The following is a 20375-nucleotide window of genomic DNA, read 5'->3' on the forward strand; positions in this document are numbered from 1 at the left end:
ACCTTGCAAGGGCCAAAGGAAAAAGGGATTTTTTTTTTCTCCATCTGTGGCTAAATGCCACCTTCTTGGGTTCTGCTGTCTGAGTTTTCCTGAGTCCCTGCAGCACATTCCCTGCCCTCACAGCAGATATCTTAGTGGCAAGGCTGTCCAGACACCAAACACACATCGTACAATTCACCTTATTTCTACTCTTCCTGCATCTCATCAGAGAGCAAATGGTGGAGATATCCAACAAAAAGGCACACAGGATTGTGGAACTCTATGAAGGTAATCATATCAGATTTTAAGATTTATAAGCGTAGACATACATTTTGGAGACATGTGGCCCTCATTCCCTATCTGTTGACTCTATATAATGTATAAATTAATGCAAATTAAACAACAGAAAAGGGACAAAGCCATTAGTATCTTGCACCCAAAAGCTTCCAACTACAGTACATAACATTATTTCCAAAATTGATGGTATCCTTACCAATCCAGACTTGGATTTTGCAGATAAAGTTTAGCATTTAAGATTCAAATTCCTGTAACAAATGCCTGCTTAATAAATTTGAATTTTTGAATGAAAATATGTTTCATCAATGTGAAAGTGTGTGTTAAGTGATTTGGAAGGCAACAAATTGGCAGCAAAGGCACAAACTAAAAAATAAAAATGATTTTTATTTAGTTTTTTGGAAATATAACAAAATAATTGGCAAAAACCAAACCAAAACAGAACAAAAAAATGACATGTTATATGAGTGATCATCTCCAAGCACAACAGCATTTATTAATGAATATAAAAAATAAATTTTACTTTTTTTTTTTTTTGAGACGGAGTCTTGCTCTGTCTCCCAGGCTGGAGTGCCGTGGCGCGATCTCGGCTCACTGCAAGCTCTGCCTCCTGGGTTTTACACCATTCTCCTGCCTCAGCCTCCCCAGTAGCTGGGACTACAGGTGTGCACCACCTACGCCCAGCTAATTTTTTTTGTATTTTTAGTAGAGACAGGGTTTCACCGTGTTAGCCAGGATGGCCTTGATCTCCTGACCTCGTGATCTGCCCGCCTTGGCCTCCCAAAGTGCTGGGATTACAGTCGTGAGCCACTGTGCCCGGCCAAATTTTACTATTTTTATTTGCTTTTTCCCCTAGATTTGACTACATGGATAGTTTTAGAAGCTTGAGTTCCTAAGATAATTCCATAGCTACACTGGCTCCTACAATGTGACTGAGTGAGGTTAGGGAAATATCCTTGGGGATTCTGAACAACTAGACCCTTAGAAACTTAAAAATAACAGGTGCTTTCATTAGGATCCTTCTAACATGGAAAAAATACAGCCATTGTCCATTAAAACACAATCCAATTTGGGTACTCTTCAGGTTTTCTAAGTTCTCCATCTGAATAATAAGACTAGGCCACCATCTTTTCTGGCAACCCAGCCTACAGCCACTGCCATCTTCCTAACTAGCAGCCTCCTAAGCTGCACTAAAACTGGGATTAACACAACTGAAGATAATGTTTTTGACCTTTCTTCCTAGAAGTCAAAGGGCTCTTCAGGTAGGAAAGGTCAGGAGGTTTTGCATCAAGCTTGCCTTCACACTCACTATTAGTAGAAGGGCTGTGAAATCTACCCATCACACACCTGTATTCAGTGTTTGAGTGTACTTACCCATCAACACACAAGGAAGTTAGAGTAAATTAACAAGTCACTCTGGACCAAGCCCCTCAAAACAGAGGCAAATTTGGTGAACCAAGGTCATTCACTGCCTGTGGTAAAAACCTCAGTTCACTTAAGTCCTTTCCTGAAAAACCACATTAATCTGATTCAAGAGGCACCTCTGGCCAGCACAGAGCACAGAAGGAAAGCATAACTTCAGGGTAGGGGAATGCCACATGGAATTTAGAAGTTGCAGTTTAGTCTACAGCAAAAGATGGCACCATCGCTAATATTTACAGCTGGAAAGAGCGCTGGCTGGACCACACTCCTGGAGCATCTTTACTAATGCAGCTTAACAGCAGTTGCCCAGATGTCGTTGCTGGGGAGCGGGGGAAGGACCCATCCTTGGGGAACGAAGTTGCCTTTGGGATGATCGGATGGCACCAGGTACTGATCCCAATCATGCCTTAATAAGAACATTATAGAACAACTATTTATTTCTGTTTTATTCCAAATAAGATGTTCAGCAACTACATATTCTAAGACTTAGCTTTCAAATGACTGATATACTAATCTATTACAGAACTTGATTTCTAGGAATCAAGAAAATGACTATATTTCTTAAATGTACATATAAAAAGAGGAAAAACTCTGAAGAACTTAAACCTTATGGATAACCAAATAACAAATAAAGTCAATCCTCATTATTTACAGATTCTGTATTTGCATATGTGCCTACTAACACAGGGCAAGTCACAACCTGAGTTTGTTTCTTCACCTATAAAAATAGGGACATCAACTTCTCAAGGACTAATGAGGACTAAACAAGATGTATGCAGCATCCTTGAAACATGGAAACATTATAAACCCATAGTTTTTTTTAAGTTCCTTACGGAACTTAAAAAAAAAAAGACAGTAATAGACCTAAACAATGTAAGCACTTCTTCAAGTGCTTCCTGCTACCTAAGAGAAAGACAACATAGAAAGCCAGCCCCTCTGACCTGATCTGGATGAGCGCTGGCAGGGAGTGCTCGGCTTGGAGATAATACTGTCGGAAAGGCTCCAAGAGGTGAGCAAGTGGGAACTCATCTGAAAGAGAAAAGCACAATACCACGTTATCATGCTTGATATCCACAGTGTATTTCTCAAGGCAAGGTGACTGAGCCTATGATTACGACAGAATGAGAAAATGTGTTCTATCTGTATCCATGAGTTCTATGACACAAAATTGCATCTGGAAAGTGTCATTTGTTGCCTACCACCTCTTAGCTTGAGATCACCCGTGATGAGAAGAGCTGTCAATCTAGTATTTTCATTTTCTCCACTGGTTATAGAGCAACATACCTGGATCCCCAAACAACTTGGACTCAATTTCACGTTTCTGAAGTAAAATTTTCTCTTTTTCTTTTCTTTGTTTCTTTTCTAATTCTCTTTTCCTCTCTTCCTCTTGTTCTCCTTCCAGCATAACTCTGAGGGCTCTCTCTTCAGCTTCATACAGTTCAGAGCGCTTTTTAATGAGTTTTCTTAGTCGCTGAAGATGATGCGTAAAAGTCTCATCTGCTGAGGCTGGAGGACAGACCCCTGGGCAGACAGGACAAAATGGCATTTTATTTATTTTTTTTTTGAGAGAAGGCCTCACTCTATCACCCAGGCTGGAGTACAGTGGTGTGATCACAGCTCACTGCAACTTCAAACTCCTGGGCTCAACCCATCCTCCCACCTTGGCTTCCCAAGTAGCTACAAGTACAAGTGTGCACCACCATGCCTGGCTTTTTTTTATTTTTTATTTTTTATTTTCAGATAGGGTCTCACTCTGTTGTGCAGGCTGGAGTGCGGCAGCATGATCACGACTCACTGCAGCCTCGACCTCCTGGGCCCGAGATCCTCCCACCTCAGCCTCCCAAGTAGCTGGGACCACAGGCACGTGCCACCACATCTAGCCAATTTTTTTTTTATTTTTGTAGAGACAGGGTATCCCTGTGTTTCTCAAGCTGGTCTTAAACTCCTGGTCAAGCAATCCCCCTGCCTTGGCCTCCCTAAGTGCTGGGATTACAGGCATGAGCCACTGTGCCTGGCCCTACCTACTAATTTGTAAATTTTTTGTATGAGGTCTCACGATGTCAGGAGATTGAGACCATCCTGGCTAACACAGTGAAACCCCGTCTCTACTAAAAATACAAAAAATTAGCCAGGCATGGTGGCGGGTGCCTGTAGTCCCAGCTACTCGGGAGGCTGAGACAGGAGAATGGCGTGAACCTGGGAGGTGGAGCTTGCAGTGAGTGGAGATCACACCACTGCACTCCAGCCTGGGCAACAGAGTGAGACTCCGTCTCCAAAAAAAAAGACCAAAACTTTTTTGTATGAGGTCTTGCTATGTTGCCCAGGCTAATCTCTAACTCATGGCCTCAAGCAATCCTACCAGCTTGGCTTCCCAAAGTGAGCCACTGCATCCAGCCCAAATGGCCTTTTACACACGTTTTCTTATCCCAAAATTTGTGTTATAATGAGGAAGTTTAAAAGTCCTAGCTATAGTATGTATCGGTTAAAATTTAGAAATTTTACCCAATCTTTTAAGGCTCAATTTGATGTTTCTGAGTATTCAATTACTCTGACCCTACCCTGACTTTCTCAACTCCTCCCTCTGGATCACACCACTTAACCTCTGACTTTCTTTCTTTCTTTTTTTTTTTTTTTTTTGAGATGGAGTTTCATTCTTGTTGCCCAGGCTGGAGGGCAATGGTGCGATCTTGGCTCACTGCAAACTCCACGCATCCCGGGTTCAAGCGATTCTCCTGACTCAGCCTCCTGAGTAGCTGGGATTACAGGCATGCACCAACACACACAGCTAATTTTTGTATTTTTAGTAGATGTTTCTCCATGTTGGTCAGGCTGGTCTCGAACTCCTGACCTCAGGTGATCCACCCGCCTTGGCCTCCCAAAGTGCTGGGATTACAGGCGTGAGCCACCACACCTGGCTTCGACTTTGTTTATTTCTAATGGTCTTGATCCTCCACTTGAAACAGTGAGCTCACTAAAGGGAGGAACTTGTCTTAACTTCATTGTTTGTGAAATTCCCTTAGCATCAACTCCCAGATCTAATTAATAAACAATTCTTCCTCTGACTGAGTGTGAATTTTGGGAGTGCACACTTGGATGGTGAGGAAGATACACTTAAAACAACCACACTGACCTTGCAGTCTGCTGCTGACAGTAGGCTGACCAACTGTTTTGGTTTGCCCGCATGTAGCACTGAAAGCCCCATGTCCCAGTAAAACTGGGATGGTTATTATCCTGATTTAACTATGAGGTCAGCTAACAGTATAGCCAACATATCTAAAGCCACAGTGGAGAAAATAGTCAGGTTATTAGGTGATATCAAAGAATTACTGCTAATTTTTTTGGTGTGACAATGGTATCATAGTTGATGATGAGTATTTATGTATTCTATTTTTGTGCATGTGTGAAATGTTTCATAAAGTTTCATAAGAAAAAAAGATTTTAACTTAATGAATATCTGAGTGGACTGCAATTGTGCACTCACTACCATAATGGCCCTGCAATACAAAAGCTTCCAGGTGAATCAATGTAGAGTGATGTGGATGTGATCTATCCTGTCAGTCCTTGAAGATTTTAAAGGAAAATATGTTACCCAAGCATTTTAGCAATACCAGATACAGGGCCAAGCGTGGTGGCTCACACCTGTAAACCTAGCACTTTGGGAGACTGAGGCAGGCAGATTGCCTGAGCTCAGGAGTTCAAGACCAGCCTGGCCAACATGGTGAAACCCCATATCCACTAAAAATACAAAAAATTAGCCGAGCATGGTGGCGTGCGCCTGTAGTTCCAACTACTCAGGAGGCTAAGCCAGGAGAATCGCTCGAACCCAGGAGGTGGAGGCTGCAGTGAGCCAAGATCATGCCACTGCACTCTGGCCTGGGTGACAGAGCAAGACTCTTATCTTCAAAAAAATTAATTAAAAAAAAAAGAATACCAGATACAAGAAAGAAAAAAAAAATCCTAATCCCATTACCATAATCAACCATTTTATACTTTCTCACATTCTCTTCAGGTCTTTTTGTCCATGTATTAGCAACTTCATATAGTTCAACGTTACATGTATGTAATTTCCACTTCTCCCTGTTGATTCTGTACGTTCTTCTCCAATCTTCATAATTATTTAATGGCTGTATCCTATTTCATCAAATCAATGCACTAGAATATACTTATCAAGTTCCCTACTCCTGGACACCTAAGCTATTCCAAATGTCCTGTTATTATATTGTGATACAATGAATATTCTTGGGCATGTTACTTTTTTCCTTCCTAGGGATTTCTATCAGAAAAATTCTTGGCCGGGCAGGGTGGCTCCTGTAATTCCAACACTTTGGGAGGCTGAGACGGGTGGATCACGAGGTCAGGAGTTTGAGACCAGCCTGGCCAACATGGTGAAACCCTGTCTCTACTAAAAATACAAAAAGTAGCCGGGCGTGGTGGCAGGTGCCTGTAATCCCAGCTACTCAGGAGGCTGAGGCAGGAGAATCGCTTGAAACCAGAAAGCGGGGCTTGCAGTGAGCCGAGATCGCACCACGGCACTCCAGCCTGGGCAACAAGAGTGAAACTCCGTCTCAAAAAAAAAAAAAGAAAGAAAAATTCTCAAAAATGGAAATGTTTGTGAATACTTTCAAGACTAACAAAATGTGTTCTAAACTGCTTCCTAAAAAAGCTATATATTTGCTCAGTTACCAAACACTTGACACAGAGAAGGTAATTAACAGATACTTCTTCAATGAATGAATGATTTTCAACAAGGTTTTTTTGTTTGTTTTGTTTTGAGACAGAGTCTCGCTCTGTCACCAGGCTGCAGTACAGTGGTGCAATCTCACCTCACTGTAACCTCTGATTCCTGGGTTCAAGCAATTCTCCTGCCTCAGCCTCCCGAGTAGCTGGGATTACAGGCATGTGCCACCATTCCCAGCTAATTTCTGTATTTTTAGTAGAGACAGGGTTTCACCACGTTGGCCAGGATAATCTTGATCTCCTGACCTCATGATCCTCCCACCTCGGCCTCCCAAAGTGCTGGGATTACAGGCATGAGCCACCATGCCCGGCCCTTCAACAGGGTTTTAACAATTTATGCTGCAACTTGTGTTATACAATAGTGCCAGCTTTGAGCACTAAATTTTCAGTTTGGGCTGATAAATGGCATAAATAATGGTTTCTCAAGGTTAGTAGTTCTGTTTCTTGTAAAGTTGTAATTTGGAGGTAGGATTCTTTCCTCCTTCAACCACTACAGCTAAGTGGTTGTGGAACTCACTCTCAAGGCTAACATTTCTCTAGATGATTTTCTCCTAACTGCTTTGCTTCTACAGGTTTCTATTCACTCATTCTCAACTACAGAAACACTACAACTCAAATTTATCTTCTACTAAGTTGCCAGGCCAGTGTTTTTCAAGTATACACAAAATTCTTATACACTGACAAATTTAAGCTGTCACTCTGTTTTATAATAATCTAACGGTTTTGTTTCATTTCTTTACCTTTACAGGTAAATATTTTAGATTTTGTAAGCCATACAGTCTCTGTTGCAACTACTAAAATCTGTGTATGGCGAAATACACAGATACTCCATCATTCTATGTTAGCCTAAAGACCCCATGAAGAGATGTAGGCTGCTGAGCCTGGGCCACCAACCCACATCTCTCTCGGCCCCTCACTGATCACTCCCTGGTCAATGTAACATATTCCCTCAGAAATGGCACTCCTGGGCCGGGAGTGGTGGCTCACACCTGTAATCCCAACACTTTGGGAGGCTGAGGCGGGTAGATTACCTGAGGTCAGGAGTTTGAGACCAGCCTGACCAACGTGGTGAAACCCCATCTCTACTAAAAAAAATACAAAAATTAGCTGGGTGTGGTGGTGCATGCCTGTAATCTCAGCTACTCTGGAGGCTGAGGCAGAAGAATCGCTTGAACCTGGGAGGCGGAGGTTGCAGTGAGCCGAGATTGCACCACTGCACTCCAACAGGGGCAACAAGAGTGAAACTCCGTCTCAAAAAAAAAAAAAGAAAGAAAGAAAAAGAAAAAGAAACAGCACTTCTCACACAGTCTTCCTCCTGGCACCATCTAGGTTCCCTCCACTTCTACCACTCACTGTCCACCTAGTCCTGCAGCTCCTAGACACCAATGCCTTTGCCTCTATTCACCTTTAGCCACATGCCTGCAGTCCTGTTCAGTCTGTGGACCTTGGCATTATCAGAAAAAACTTTCTGCCTCTTAAATCTTAAACTTGATTATTCTCTTATCCAACTACAACTTCCTCCCTTATAGTACTTTTACTTCCTTCTCCCCAGAGACCCATTTGGCAGCTTCATCAAAACCTCCGGACCTGATGTATCAGATTCTATCCTTCTGCTACTCCTTCGCCACAAAACTAATGGTCACCCCACAAAGCAAAACCCCAACAGCCCCATGCTCTGTGCTCACCTGCCAGCTACAGTACTACTGGAAGAGGTCATTTGATTGTGTGATCCATTGCCAATATATGTCAGCTGGACCCATAGCACCCCCTGCAACCATCTTCCACAAGTCTCTGTTGGCTCTCACCCATTCTTCACAGCAGTTAAATCAAACCTTCACTGCTCTCCTAAAGCCCCACTTGTCTACTGGCGCTCAGCAAACCATTTACCCTGTTTCCCAGAGAAAACAGGCCAGCAGACAGGAAATCCCTCAAATATCTGTCCCCATTTACACACTCATGTGCATCACTACCCATCTTCATCTCCTTCATTTTCATGCTTGTGTAAGATGGGTCCTTCTTCACTTAAGTTAATCCCTCCACCTGGGATCTGAATCATCCTACCTTCCATGGGACCTTGAGCCATCAACTATTCTTCCTGCTTCTCTTTGACCCTTCCCCTTCTACTCACTCCTCTCAGCAATTTTAACCATGCTTAAGTTTTCCCCATGACCCAAAGACACACAACACCCCTCACCATCATCACTACCACACACCTTGCCAGATACTGATGTTGCTCTTTCCTTTTCTTCACAGGCAATCTTTTAGTAAGTTGAATTATCTGTTTGCTTTTCTTGTATCATATTCATTCTCTAACCAACTGTAGTCTGGCTTCTACCCCCACCACTCCACTGAAATGCCCCTAGCATAGGTCACTAATGACCGGTTGGATACTAATTCCCATGGATGTTCCTTATTTCTTGATAATAAAAAGAATAATAATATGAAACATGTATATAGCATTTACTATGTGCCAGGACTGTTTTAAGTACTTTACACATATTTATTAATTTAATCCTCACGACACCCCATGGGTAGGTACTATCATTACTCCCTTTTTGCAGATGAGGAAACAAAGGTTCAGAGAAGCTTAAGTAACCTGTCCAAGTGTATTAATCTATTCTCACGCTGCCAATAAAGATATACCTGAAACTGGGTAATTTATAAAAGAGGTTTAATTGACTCACAGTTCCACATGGCTGGGGAGGCTTCACAATCATGGCGGAAGGTGAAGGAGGAGCAAAGTTGTATCTTACATGGTGACAGGTAAAGAGGGCGTGTGCAAGGAAATTCTCCTTTATAAATCCATCAGATCTCATGAGACTTATGATCACAAGAACAGCATGTGAAAGACCTGTCCCCATGATTCAATTACCTCCCACCAAGTCCCTCCGACAACATGTGGGAATTATGGGAGCTACAATTCAAGATGAGATTTGGGTGGGGACACAGCCAAACCATATCACCAAGACTACACAATCTCTCTCTAAGCACTTGCCACTTTCCAGAAGGAAGCAGGGAGTCTATCTTTTCCTCCCATCTCTCTGACCTCTCTTGGTCTCTTTTTTGCTCTCTTCATCTTCTACCTTGATTTTGACATTCCCTATGATTTTGTCTTTTTGGCCCTCATCTCATGCTGTACAATCTCCTTAAGGTCATTCTGACTCATGGCTACATGCTAATGAACTCTTATCCAGGATGTACCACACACACCTCAAACTCAACAGGTCCCCAACTGAACTTGTCAACCCTAAACCTGTTCCTCCTCCCTTGTTTTCCTTCTTAATTAGAATGGTATCGGCCAGGCACAGTGGCTCACACCCTTAATCCTAGAACTTTGGGAGGCCAAGATGGGAGAATCGCTTGAGCCCAGGAGTTCGAGACCAGCTTGGGCAACATGGCGAAACTCTATCTCTAAAAAAAATTTAAAAATTAGCCAGGTGTGGTGGTGTGCACCTGTAGTCTCTACTACTCAGGAGGCTGAGGTGGGAGGATCGTTCCTGCCTGGGAGTATAAGGCTGCAGTGAATTATGATTGCACCACTGCACTTCGGCTTGGGCGACAGTGCAAGACCCTGTCTTTAAAAAAAAAAAAAGAAAAAAAAAGCTATCTTCACTTATTCAGTAGATGAGGCTAGAATCTGGAAGACATTTCATTGTTTTTTCCCTTTAGTTCCTGTACTCTGAGTTCCCTAAATTATTTATTTATATGTACATGGGTATATACACGTATACCTTTATTCATTATCTCTCAATTCTTTGACTTGAGAATTATTCACTAATAATTCTGAATTACTCAATTATTCACTATCACTTGAATTACTCATTACCTCTCAATTCTCCTACACACTGACGTCACTCAGCTTATGCTTCCATACTACCCGTGCTCAATAGCCTTACCCATCTCTCTGCCCTTCTCTCTCTCTCCTGGATGCTCCAGAACTTTCTCTGCTCTACTGGCACTGATCTTTGCCATCATTTCACTTAAAAACTTTCAGCGGTTCCCCAAAGCTTTAAGTATAAGTGAGAACTCTAGCATAGCCCATAAGACAATTTGCAACGTGGTCCTGCTTAAACATCCAGCCTCATCATTCAGCACTTAGTTGGAGGTGCACACATCTTGAAGAGAGAAGTTAGCTGCTCATTTTAAATATGCATGCAACCAGCTGCTACTTACCAAATCATTTTACATTCAAGTCACTTAATGCCACAAAGTCTGTTTATTTCTATAGATCATGATTTTCCTAAAATTTCCTCCTCCTTTTGGACCAAAGTGAGGAAGATTAATATTGGGAAATGCTGGTAAATTCACTTGGCAGAAGTTTACTGAGCACTCACCTCATAGAGGATGTGAGGTGTGGGAATATTAAATAGCTCTCAGGTTTTGCCTTCTAGTGAAAAAGAGATGGGTAGACAAAGCAGATGCTAACTTCCCTCTGATTTACAAATGCCCTGAGAGTACCACAATGGAGACATCTGTTTCTGAGGTCTGGATGTGAATTAGCCGCTCTGAAGGCTAGTATGCAAAAGCCAATCACTTAGCTAGCAAACGAGCCTGGGTGAATACAAAATGGTCATATTCCAACACAACTTTCTTAAGGGTCTAAAAGAATCCCAGTTTTCATTTACATTTTAAACAACACATGGGAAATCATTTGTTAGAGTGGCATTTGCTAATCTGTACACTCTCAAATATCTCTGGTGAATACCAAAGGCCTACAATCTACTAAATAAATCAGCATGTGGTCCAAAGCAGGTGCAAGTGAGAAGCAACAGGAGGTTACCTCAGCCCAGATCAGGGAAGGATGAAGGATGCTGCATGTGTATTTGGTTTTGAATAGTGAGATCTTAAAATGGCAAAGATGGGACTGAGGGCCCTCCAGATGAACAGAATGGCAACAGCTAAGATCCAGACAGGCAAATGGAAAGCACAATTGGGTAACTTCTAGAAAGCCAGCATGGTTGAAACAAACTTCTGTGGAGAAGCTTGAACTGCCTGGCTATAGTGTCTGGTGCTTCCTCCAGAGGCAAGAAGAGACCAGTGACATGAAGGGAAGGTGGGGAAATCCACACAGTCTGCAATCCCTGCCCTGTCCAACCATTCATACCTCTTCAAATAGAAATAATTCAGGTTTGAAATGTATCTGAAGAAGCATGCCAAGTTTTCAACACTTTCTGGAGCAACAAGTAAGGGTGAAAAGCTTTCACTCTGGCACAAGGCAAAGGTGACTAGCCATGACAAGCCCACTCAGAAGAGTGTGGCCAGAAATGCCCAGGGTAGGAATGACAAGTCAAGGGGAAGACAGTGCAGTGGGTTCCCACACTTGCCTCTCTTTTCAATCTGGGCTACCACAAGCTAAACATCTTCTGAGGCTTCCTGCTTCAGAAGTTCTGACCTACTTGCTGACAAGCCCAGTTACCCTACAAGGTGAAAATCATCATGAAGTTTCAAGTATTTTTCCCTCAATAATATTTGGGGTGGGAGGAGCTAGAGTAAAGAAGGGGAAGGGAACAAGGAAAGAAATGCAAAGCCACAGTTACCTTTCCTCGCTGCAGCCTCTTTCCTCAGTTTCCTCAATTTCTCCAAAGCCCGTAGAATGTCCACCATTCTTTTGGTATCTGCTTGTTTTTTCCTCACTTCAGATAGTACGCCATCAGCGGCTGCTTTGAGTTCCTGCTCCTGGAAGAGAAACAAAGCCCATGAGACCTCGTATTAGGAACAAACTTACAGCAGAGAATAGCTGCCCAGTGGTTAGATTTTAAAGGATCAGACAGTCTCCAGGTTAAGAGAGACTCTATTGAATCTCCATCCCAATTTCCTAGGCCTTGCACAACTCCCCTCTAGCTAAGAGGTTATCCCCCTCCACTGATGGTACAACCTTCATCTTAAAGGAGAACCTCTCCTCTCTGTATCTTCCACATAGCACTGGTTTTGTTTCTTCCTCAGTGTTTCTCAAAGTGTAGTGCAGAGATCAGGTGTCCAACTTACCTTGTTAAGCTGAGACTTGTTAAAAATGCAGATTCCCTAGACCTGAAGATTCAGATTCCCAGGAAGGATAAGGAATGTGGCTGGAAAGGCTGAGACCTCTACAAAGGTCTCTTAGTGACAACCTATGTTTGTGTTCCACTGCTCTAAAGTCCCAAGGATCTCTTCCACATGACAGCCTTTCAAATACCAAAGATTGCTGTCCTACTCTTGACTTAGTTCACATATAGACTAAATAACCCCAGTTCCTCAAGCCACTCCTCATAAGACTCTGTCACCAATATCCTCACCATGGAAGCTGGGCATAATGGCATGTGTCCCTAGCTATTCCTATTCAGGAGGCTAAGGCGAGAGGATCACTTTGAGACCAGGAGTTCAAACCTACAGGCTACGACAAACCCGCTGCACTCCAGCCTGGGCAACACAGTGAAACTTTGTCTTTTTTTTTTTTTTTTGAGACAGGGTCTCATTCTGTTGCCCAGGCTGGAGTGTAGTGGTGTGATCACAGCATCACCATGCCCAGTTAATTGTTGTGTTTTTTGTAGAGACGAGGTTTCTCCATGTTGCCCAGGCTGGTCTTGAACTCCTGGGCTCAAGTAATCTGCCTGCCTCAGCCTCCCAAAATGCTGGGATTACAGGAGTGAGCCACTTCGCGCCCGCCCCCAACCCTCTTTTTTTTTTTTTTTTTTTTTTTTTTTGTGATGGAGTCTCGCTGTTGTCCAGGCTGGAGGGCAATGGCGCGATCTCGGCTCACTGCAACCTCCGCCTCCTGGGTTCAAGCGATTCCCTGCTTCAGCCTCCCAATTAGCTGGGTTTACAGGCTCCCGCCACCATGCCCAGCTAATTTTTTGTATTTTTAGTAGGGACAGGGTTTCACCACGTTGGCCAGGCTGGTCCCGAACTCCTGACCTCAGGTGATCCGCCCGCCTTGGCCTCCCAAAGTGTTGGGATTACAGGCATGACCACGGCGCCCAACCCCAACCCTGTCTCCTTAAAACAATAAAATAAATAAAATAAAAAATTCACCATGGGTGGTGGAGAGAATCCTCTTGCCTAAAGTGCTCTCCCCCATCTGTCAAATAAGTGCCTGTAATTCCACCACTACAGCTACAGCCAACACCAAGCTGTTTCACTTCTCCATCTGGATTACTCTGTTTCCCTGGAACTGCACCTATTACCTTCACCTGGTTGACTTTTCCTTTAAGACTCAGCTTATAGCCAGGAGTGGTGGTGTGCACCTGTAATCCCAGCTACTCTGGAGGCTAAGGCAGGAGAATCGCTTGAACCTGGGAGGCAGAGGTTGCAGCGAGCCAAGACGGCACCACTGCACTTCAGTCCGGGCAACAGTGCGAGACTCTGTCTCAGAAAAAAAAAAAAAGACTCAGCTTACGTGTCATTGTATCATTTGGGAAGCATTCCCTCAGTAAATTAGATGTTCCTTCTTTGGGCTTTTACAGCACCTATAGTTGAATTCCTAACACACACCACGCTATACTGACATGATCTCCCACAGATCTCTAAGCCAGGGGTCAACAAACCCCAGGCCACGGATGGTAACCAGTCCATGGCCTGTTAGGAACCAGATCACACAGCAAAAGATGAGGCAGGCGAGCAAGTGAAGCTTCATCTCCATTTACAGCCACTCCCCCATTGCTTGCATTACCACCTGAGCTCCGCCTCCTGTCAGATCAGCAACAGCAGCATTACATTCTCATAGGAGCACAAAGAAGTGAACTGCGCATGGAAGGGATCTAGGTTGTGGGCTCCTTATGAGAATCTAAAGCCTGATGATTTGTCACTGTCTCCTATCACCCCCAGATGGGACTGTCTAGTTGCAGGAAAACAAGCTCAGGGCTCCCACTGTTTCCACATTATGGTGAGTTGTATAATTATTTCATTATGTATTACAATGTAATAATAATAGAAATAATGAGGAGGAGGAAAGGGAACCCCAGAGGCAATCAAAGGTAATGAAAATGCCTTAGACGGCCAGGTGCAGTGGCTCACGCCTGTAATCCCAGCACTTTGGCAGGCTGAGGCGGGTGGATCACCTGAGGTCAGGAGTTCGAGACCAGTTTGACCAACATGGAGAAACCCTGTCTCTACTAAAAATACAAAATTAGCTGGGGTGTAGTGGTGCATGCCTGTAATCCCTGCTACTCGGGAGGCTGAGGCAGGAAAATCGCTTGAACCCGGGAGGTGGAGGTTGTGGTGAACCAAGATCATGCCATTGCACTCCAGCCTGGGCAACAAGAGCGAAACTCCATCTCAAAAAAAGAAAGAAAGAAAATGCCTTAGAAAACCATCTGAACAATTTCCAGTTTTACCCTGGCCCTGCTTAAAGAGTCTGAGATCAATACGCTTTGGAATTGGACAACTTGGGATCAAATATGGGAAACTGCCACAAACTCGTTGTGTGACTGTTGGCAAGTTAACCTCTCTATGCGACTTCCTAACCTGTAAAATTAGCATAATACTTCCTACTTCTCAAGGCTGTTATAAAGATTCAAAATCTGGTATATGTAATGACCTTAGCACACCTCTCTCTATATATACACAGATACATACATATATATACACACATACATATATACATATACATACACATACATACATATATATACACATACATATATGTGTGTATATATATATATAGTAAATGCTCCGAAACACCATTGCTGAACCTGGGGATACATGGTTTAAAACTTGTAAACAAAAGAATCCTAGGGAAATCACTATTGCCCCATCAGCTAATTAGAGTATATATATTCCTTGAGGTAGGGTCCCCAAGTTCTCTATTTTTTTTTTTTTTGAGACGGAGTCTTGCTCTGTCGCCCAGGCTGGAGTGCAGTGGTGCGATCTCGGCTCACTGCAACCTCCGCCTCCAGAGTAGCTGGGATTACAGGCGCCCGCCACCACGCATGGCTAATTTTTGTATTTTTAGTAGAGACGGGGTTTCACCATCTTGGCCAGGCTGGTCTTGAACTCCTGACCTCGTGATCCACCCGCCTCCGCCTCCCAAAGTGCTGGGATTACAGGCGTGGGCCACCGCGCCCGGCCTGTATTTTGTATTCTTAAAACCACCTAGGGCAGTACAAGACACAAGGAACTAGACACTTACTGGTTTTGAGAGTAAGTGGACAATGTTGGAGCAGGATAGGGGAGACCTGTCATTCGTGCAGTGCCACCGTGTAATCCTATACTTTGTTTACAGGATTTTACAGTGCACCTGGAACTTTTGTGTACCACACATCATTAACACAAAATTAACATGGTGGTATGAGCTGGGAAGGTTAGCTATCGCTTCATTTTGCGCGTAAAACAGAGGCTTAGCCCTGGGAAATGGAAGTTTAAAGCCTCCTGCTGCTCCAGGTTCCAACCACCACCACTCCTACCCCCATGCGCGGCCGCTGCTCTCACCCGCTTCTTCTCCTCCACCTCCTGCACACACTTCACCCTCCAGCGGTCAATCTCCTGCTCGCGTTCCACTGCCCGCGCGGCCTCTGCCTCCCGCTCGGCCTCGCGTTCCCGGGCCCTCTCGCGAAGCCGCAGCCGGCGGCGCCGGACCCTCTCCAGCCTCCTCCGCGCCTCGCCCACATAGGCAGCCTGGGTCAACGGCTGTAGCCGCTCGGCCAGTTCCGCGCGCAGCGGCGCGGTCTGGGAGTACAGCAGGACCCAGGCCGCGCCGTCGGCTTCGGCCTCGCGCAGGGCCTGGCTCAGGCCGCGCAGCCGCCGCACCAGGCGTAGAGCCCGGAGCAATCGCGCGCGCACTTCGCCAAGGCTGGGCCCGGCATGCGTGCGCTGAGGCACCGGACAGCCTGCCCGCCGCGGGGTCCCGAACACCGCCTCCAGCCACTGCCGGTCGCGCAGGCGTTGGAGGGCCGCATCCCCGAGCACGTCGGCCGGCGGCGGCGGCGCCTCAGGCCACCGCGGGCTCCAGGGCGGCCCCGGGCCGGGAGGCGGTGGCCGCGGCCGCTCGCCGGCGTCGGTCCCCGGGAAGGGCCGACACTGGGGCGGCGGAGGAGGCAGCGGCGGTGGTGGCACCGGGTAGAAGGCGCCAGCGCCGCCTCCGCCGCGGGAGGCCTCCGCGGAGGCTCGGGGCTGCAGAGCCAGCGGAGGCTGAAGGAAGGGGGCGGAGGCCCCCGGAAAAGGGCCGGGCCGCTGGGGGAGAGGCGGCGGGAAAGCCGGGGAGGGCAGCGGCGGTGGCGGACAGCCGAAAGGAGCAGGAGGCGGCGGCTGCGGGGGCGGTGGGCCTGGGCGACCCTGGCCGAAGAATGGTGGCAGGGCCATGTTCACGACGGAGATGCTTTGAGAAGTGACAGGAATCTGAGTGGCTCCTCATGAGAACCTTCCGACGGAAGTGACGTCGTTACGACGCGCGACCCCTGTAGACTCGTCCCTCCGGAAGGCTCAGTGCATAAGTGGACAGTCGTTCAACCTTCTGTCGTTCAGTTCATAAATACCGTTCTTATTGAGCATCCTAGGTGCAGAGCTACCCACTCCGCATACAGTGAGACTGAGAGATACAGAGCTTCTCTTCGTGGAACTACCTGCCTAGTATAACACACTAATCAATTAATCATGGTGAGTATCTTCGAGAAGTTGGAGAATGTTATCCTAAGAAACTGCGGCTGCAGCTGAGATCTGGAAGATAAATAGTTAAATAGAAAAAGAGAGGGAAGCACAGTGCAGATGAGAACATGTGCAAAGGCCCTAGTAAATAGGAGTGTGACCAACTACCCATTTTCTTAGAAAAATGAATTATTTTTACTTTTCTCCTTTCACCCCACCTCCTATTTAGCTCTTTAGGAATGCAATTATAGGGTGGGCGCTGTGGCTCACGTCTGTAATCCCAGCACTTTGGGAGGCCGAGGCAGGCGAGATCGGCCTGTAGTCCCAGCCATTGGGGAGGCTGAGGTGGGAGGATCACCTGAGCCCTGGGAGGTAAAGACTGCAATGAGCCACGATAACGCCACTGCACTCCACCCTGGGCGACAGAATGACACCTGTCAAAAAAAAAAAAATCCAATTAACCTTTACCTTCTCTCCACCAGACACTCTCTACACTGTAAGCTTATCTAATTATGTGTTCACTTATTAGTTCCAAGGACCGAAGCTTAAACCAGGGACCTCTGGAACTTTCCCATACCAGGGGATTGCCTGGGGACAACTGTCAATTTACAACCTAGCTCCCCCCTACCCCCCACCCCCCCTCCGCCTTCGCCCCAGCCTCCATGGCGCCAACCAGATCACTGATGGATACATAGGAGCAAGTCCCATAGACCCAGCACCTCCTGGGTCCCTCCCCACCCCTTGCATGCCATCCAGGTCAACCAAGTCCCGCGCCCCCCCACTTTTTTTGAGACAGAGTCCCTCTGTCACCCAGGCTGGAGTGCAGTGACGTGCTCTCCACTCACTGCAACCGCTGCATTCCAGGTTCAAGTTATTCTTGGTGCCTCAGCGTCCCTAGTCAGTTGCTGGGATTACAGGCCCCTGCTGCCACGCCTGGCTAATTTTTGTGTTTTTAGTAGAGAGGGGGTTTCACAATGCTGGCTAGGCTGGTCGTAAACTCCTTACATCAGGTGATCCATCCACCTTGGCCTCCCAAAGTGCTGGGGTTACAGGTGTGAACCACCACACCTGGCCACTTTCTTTCTTTTTTTTTTTTTTTTGAGACAGAGTCTCCCTGTGTCGCCCAGGCTGGAGTGCAGTGGCGTGATCTTGGCTCATTGTAAGCTCTGCCTCCTGGGTTCATGCCATTCTTCTGCCTCAGCCTCCCGAGTAGCTGGGATTACAGGTGCCCACCACCATGCCTGGCTAATTTTTTTGTATTTTTAGTAGAGATGGGGTTTCACCATGTTAGCCAGGATGGTCTCGATCTCCTGACCTCATGATCCGCCTGCCTCGGATCATGTTGGGATTACAGGCGTGAGCCACCGTGCCCATGGCAGTCACTTTCTTTTTACCATTCTCTTACTTGTTATTTGAATTTGCAAGCTGCAGGGAACTGGACCTGCCTTAGGTTACAGGACTATGTCTAGTGGGAAGCCTGATAGAATGCCTATTTTGGCCTGTAATCCCAGCACTTTGGGAGGCCGAGGCGGGTGGATTGCCTGAGCTCAGGAGTTCAAGGCCAGCCTGGGCAATATGGTGAATTCCTGTCTCTACTAAAACACAAAAATTAGCCAGGTGTGGTGGTGCGTGCCCGTAATCCCAGCTACTGGGGAGGCTGAGGCAGGAGAATTGCTTTAACCCAGGACGTGGAGGTTGCAGTGAGCCGAGATCACACCACTGAACTCCAGTCTGGGAGACAGAGTGAGACCTTGTCTCCAAAAAAAAAAAAAGAATGCCTGTTATGGATGGAGCTCTGAGAGGAGTCTGGTGATCCTGGTGAAGTGAAGTCCTAATGTCTGGGGTCTCATATCTTATGAACAATGGGAAACTATTTTGTTGTTGTTGTTGTTGTTGTTTTGAGACCAAGTCTCACTCTTGTTGCCCAGGCTGGAGTGCAATGGTGCAATCTCGGCTAACCACAACCGCCACCTCCCAGGTTCAAGCAATTCTCCTGCCTCAGACTCCTGAGTAGCTGGGATTACAGGCACACACCACCATGCCCGACTAATTTTGTATTTTTAATAGAGACGTGGTTTCTCCCTGTTGAGGTTGGTCTCGAACTCCTGATCTCAGGTGATCTGCCTGCCTCAGCCTCCCAAAGTGCTGGGATTACAGGTGTGAGCCACTGTGACCGGTGGGAAACTATTGGTTTTAAACAAGAGGTAAAGAGAAGCCTGTGCCACCTGATTAGATTTTTAAAATTAAACAATTTTGAGACAATTGTAGATTCATATGGAATATGAGAAGTAGTAATACAGGGAGATTCTGTGTACCCTTTACCCAGTTTCCCCTAAGGGTAACATCTTGTAAAACTGTAGTACAGTATTGTCAGAGGCATTTGAACCAGAGTGACTCCATCTTGAGTGAGGGCTAGGAAAAGTGAAGCTGGGACTTGCTTGGCTGCATTCCCAGGAAGTTAGGTATTCCTAGCCTCTAGATGTTTATGGTTAAGGGAACAGACTAATAACATTTACTAAACAGACCCGTACTTAGGAGTGTCCTGAGATCCCGATATTTTGAGAATAGAAGCATTCCTAATTTTGCTTTAAAGATAATAATGTTGATTTTTGTAAAATATAGTAATTTAAAAAATTAATCCTTTATCACAAACCCTTGTGGCAGAGCACATCTCCCCATGATCTTTTTTTATCCTATATATAAGCAAGCATTCTACCTAGGGTGGACACGTTCCTCCTCTTACTTTCAGGAACGCCCTACTGTCTATGGAGTAGATATTCTTTCACCACTTTACTTTCTTAATAAACTTGCTTTTGCTTTGCACTGTGGACTTGCCCTGAAATCTTTCTTGCACAAGATCCAAGGACCCTCTGTATTAGTCTGTTTTCATGCTGCTAATAAAGACATATCTGAGACTGGGTAATTTATACAGGAAAAAGGTTTAATGGATTTACAGTTCCACATGGCTAGGGAGACCTCACAATCATTTGGAATGCTGGGATTACAGGCGTGAGCCAGTGCACCCAGCCCCAGACCTCAATTCTTGACTTTTGCGCACCCGCAGGCTCAACACCATGTGGAAGCTGAGAAGGCTTGGGGCTTGCACCCTCTGAAGCCACAGCCCAAGCTGTGCCTTGGCCCCTTTTAGTCACGACTGGAGTGGCTGGGACACAGGGCACCAAGTCCCTAGACTGCACACAGCAGCGGGACCCTGGGCCTGGCTCATGAAACCATTTTTTCCTCCTAGGCCTCTGGGCCTGTGTTGGGAGGGGCTGCCGCAAAGATCTCTGACATGCCCTGGAGACATTTTCCCTATTGTCTTGGAGATTAACATTCAACTCCTCGTTACTTATGCAAATTTCTGCAGCTGGCTTGAATTTCTCCTCCGA

At 45.8% G+C, this 20375-nt stretch overlaps 1 protein-coding gene across 1 annotated transcript; it reads right to left on the reverse strand.

The window, feature by feature from the left end:
* Nucleotides 1–640: 640 nt before the first annotated feature.
* PDCD7 (programmed cell death 7) lies at nt 641–16771 on the reverse strand. The gene is made up of 5 exons (XM_016928368.4): nt 15835–16771; nt 11970–12108; nt 2980–3216; nt 2637–2724; nt 641–2101 (listed from the first exon to the last, which is right to left on the reverse strand). Exons 1-5 carry the CDS (start codon nt 16702–16704, stop codon nt 1978–1980), a joined length of 1458 nt encoding a protein of 485 aa, XP_016783857.1. The 5' UTR covers nt 16705–16771; the 3' UTR covers nt 641–1977.
* Between the last annotated feature and the right edge of the window lie 3604 nt (nt 16772–20375).

Source organism: Pan troglodytes, chromosome 16 (assembly GCF_028858775.2).
Source record: "Pan troglodytes isolate AG18354 chromosome 16, NHGRI_mPanTro3-v2.0_pri, whole genome shotgun sequence".
Taxonomy (NCBI): domain Eukaryota; kingdom Metazoa; phylum Chordata; class Mammalia; order Primates; family Hominidae; genus Pan; species Pan troglodytes.

Excerpts from the sequence above, each read along its gene's own strand:
- PDCD7 (XM_016928368.4), bottom strand. The coding sequence starts at position 16,704 with ATGGCCCTGCCACCATTCTTCGGCCAGGGTCGCCCAGGCCCACCGCCC. Across the intron at positions 12,109-15,834 it reads AGGTGGAGGAGAAGAAGCGG|GAGCAGGAACTCAAAGCAGC; the intron begins GTGAGAGCAGCG and ends TTTCTCTTCCAG. Across the intron at positions 2,725-2,979 it reads CAAGTTGTTTGGGGATCCAG|ATGAGTTCCCACTTGCTCAC; the intron begins GTATGTTGCTCT and ends TTTCTCTTTCAG.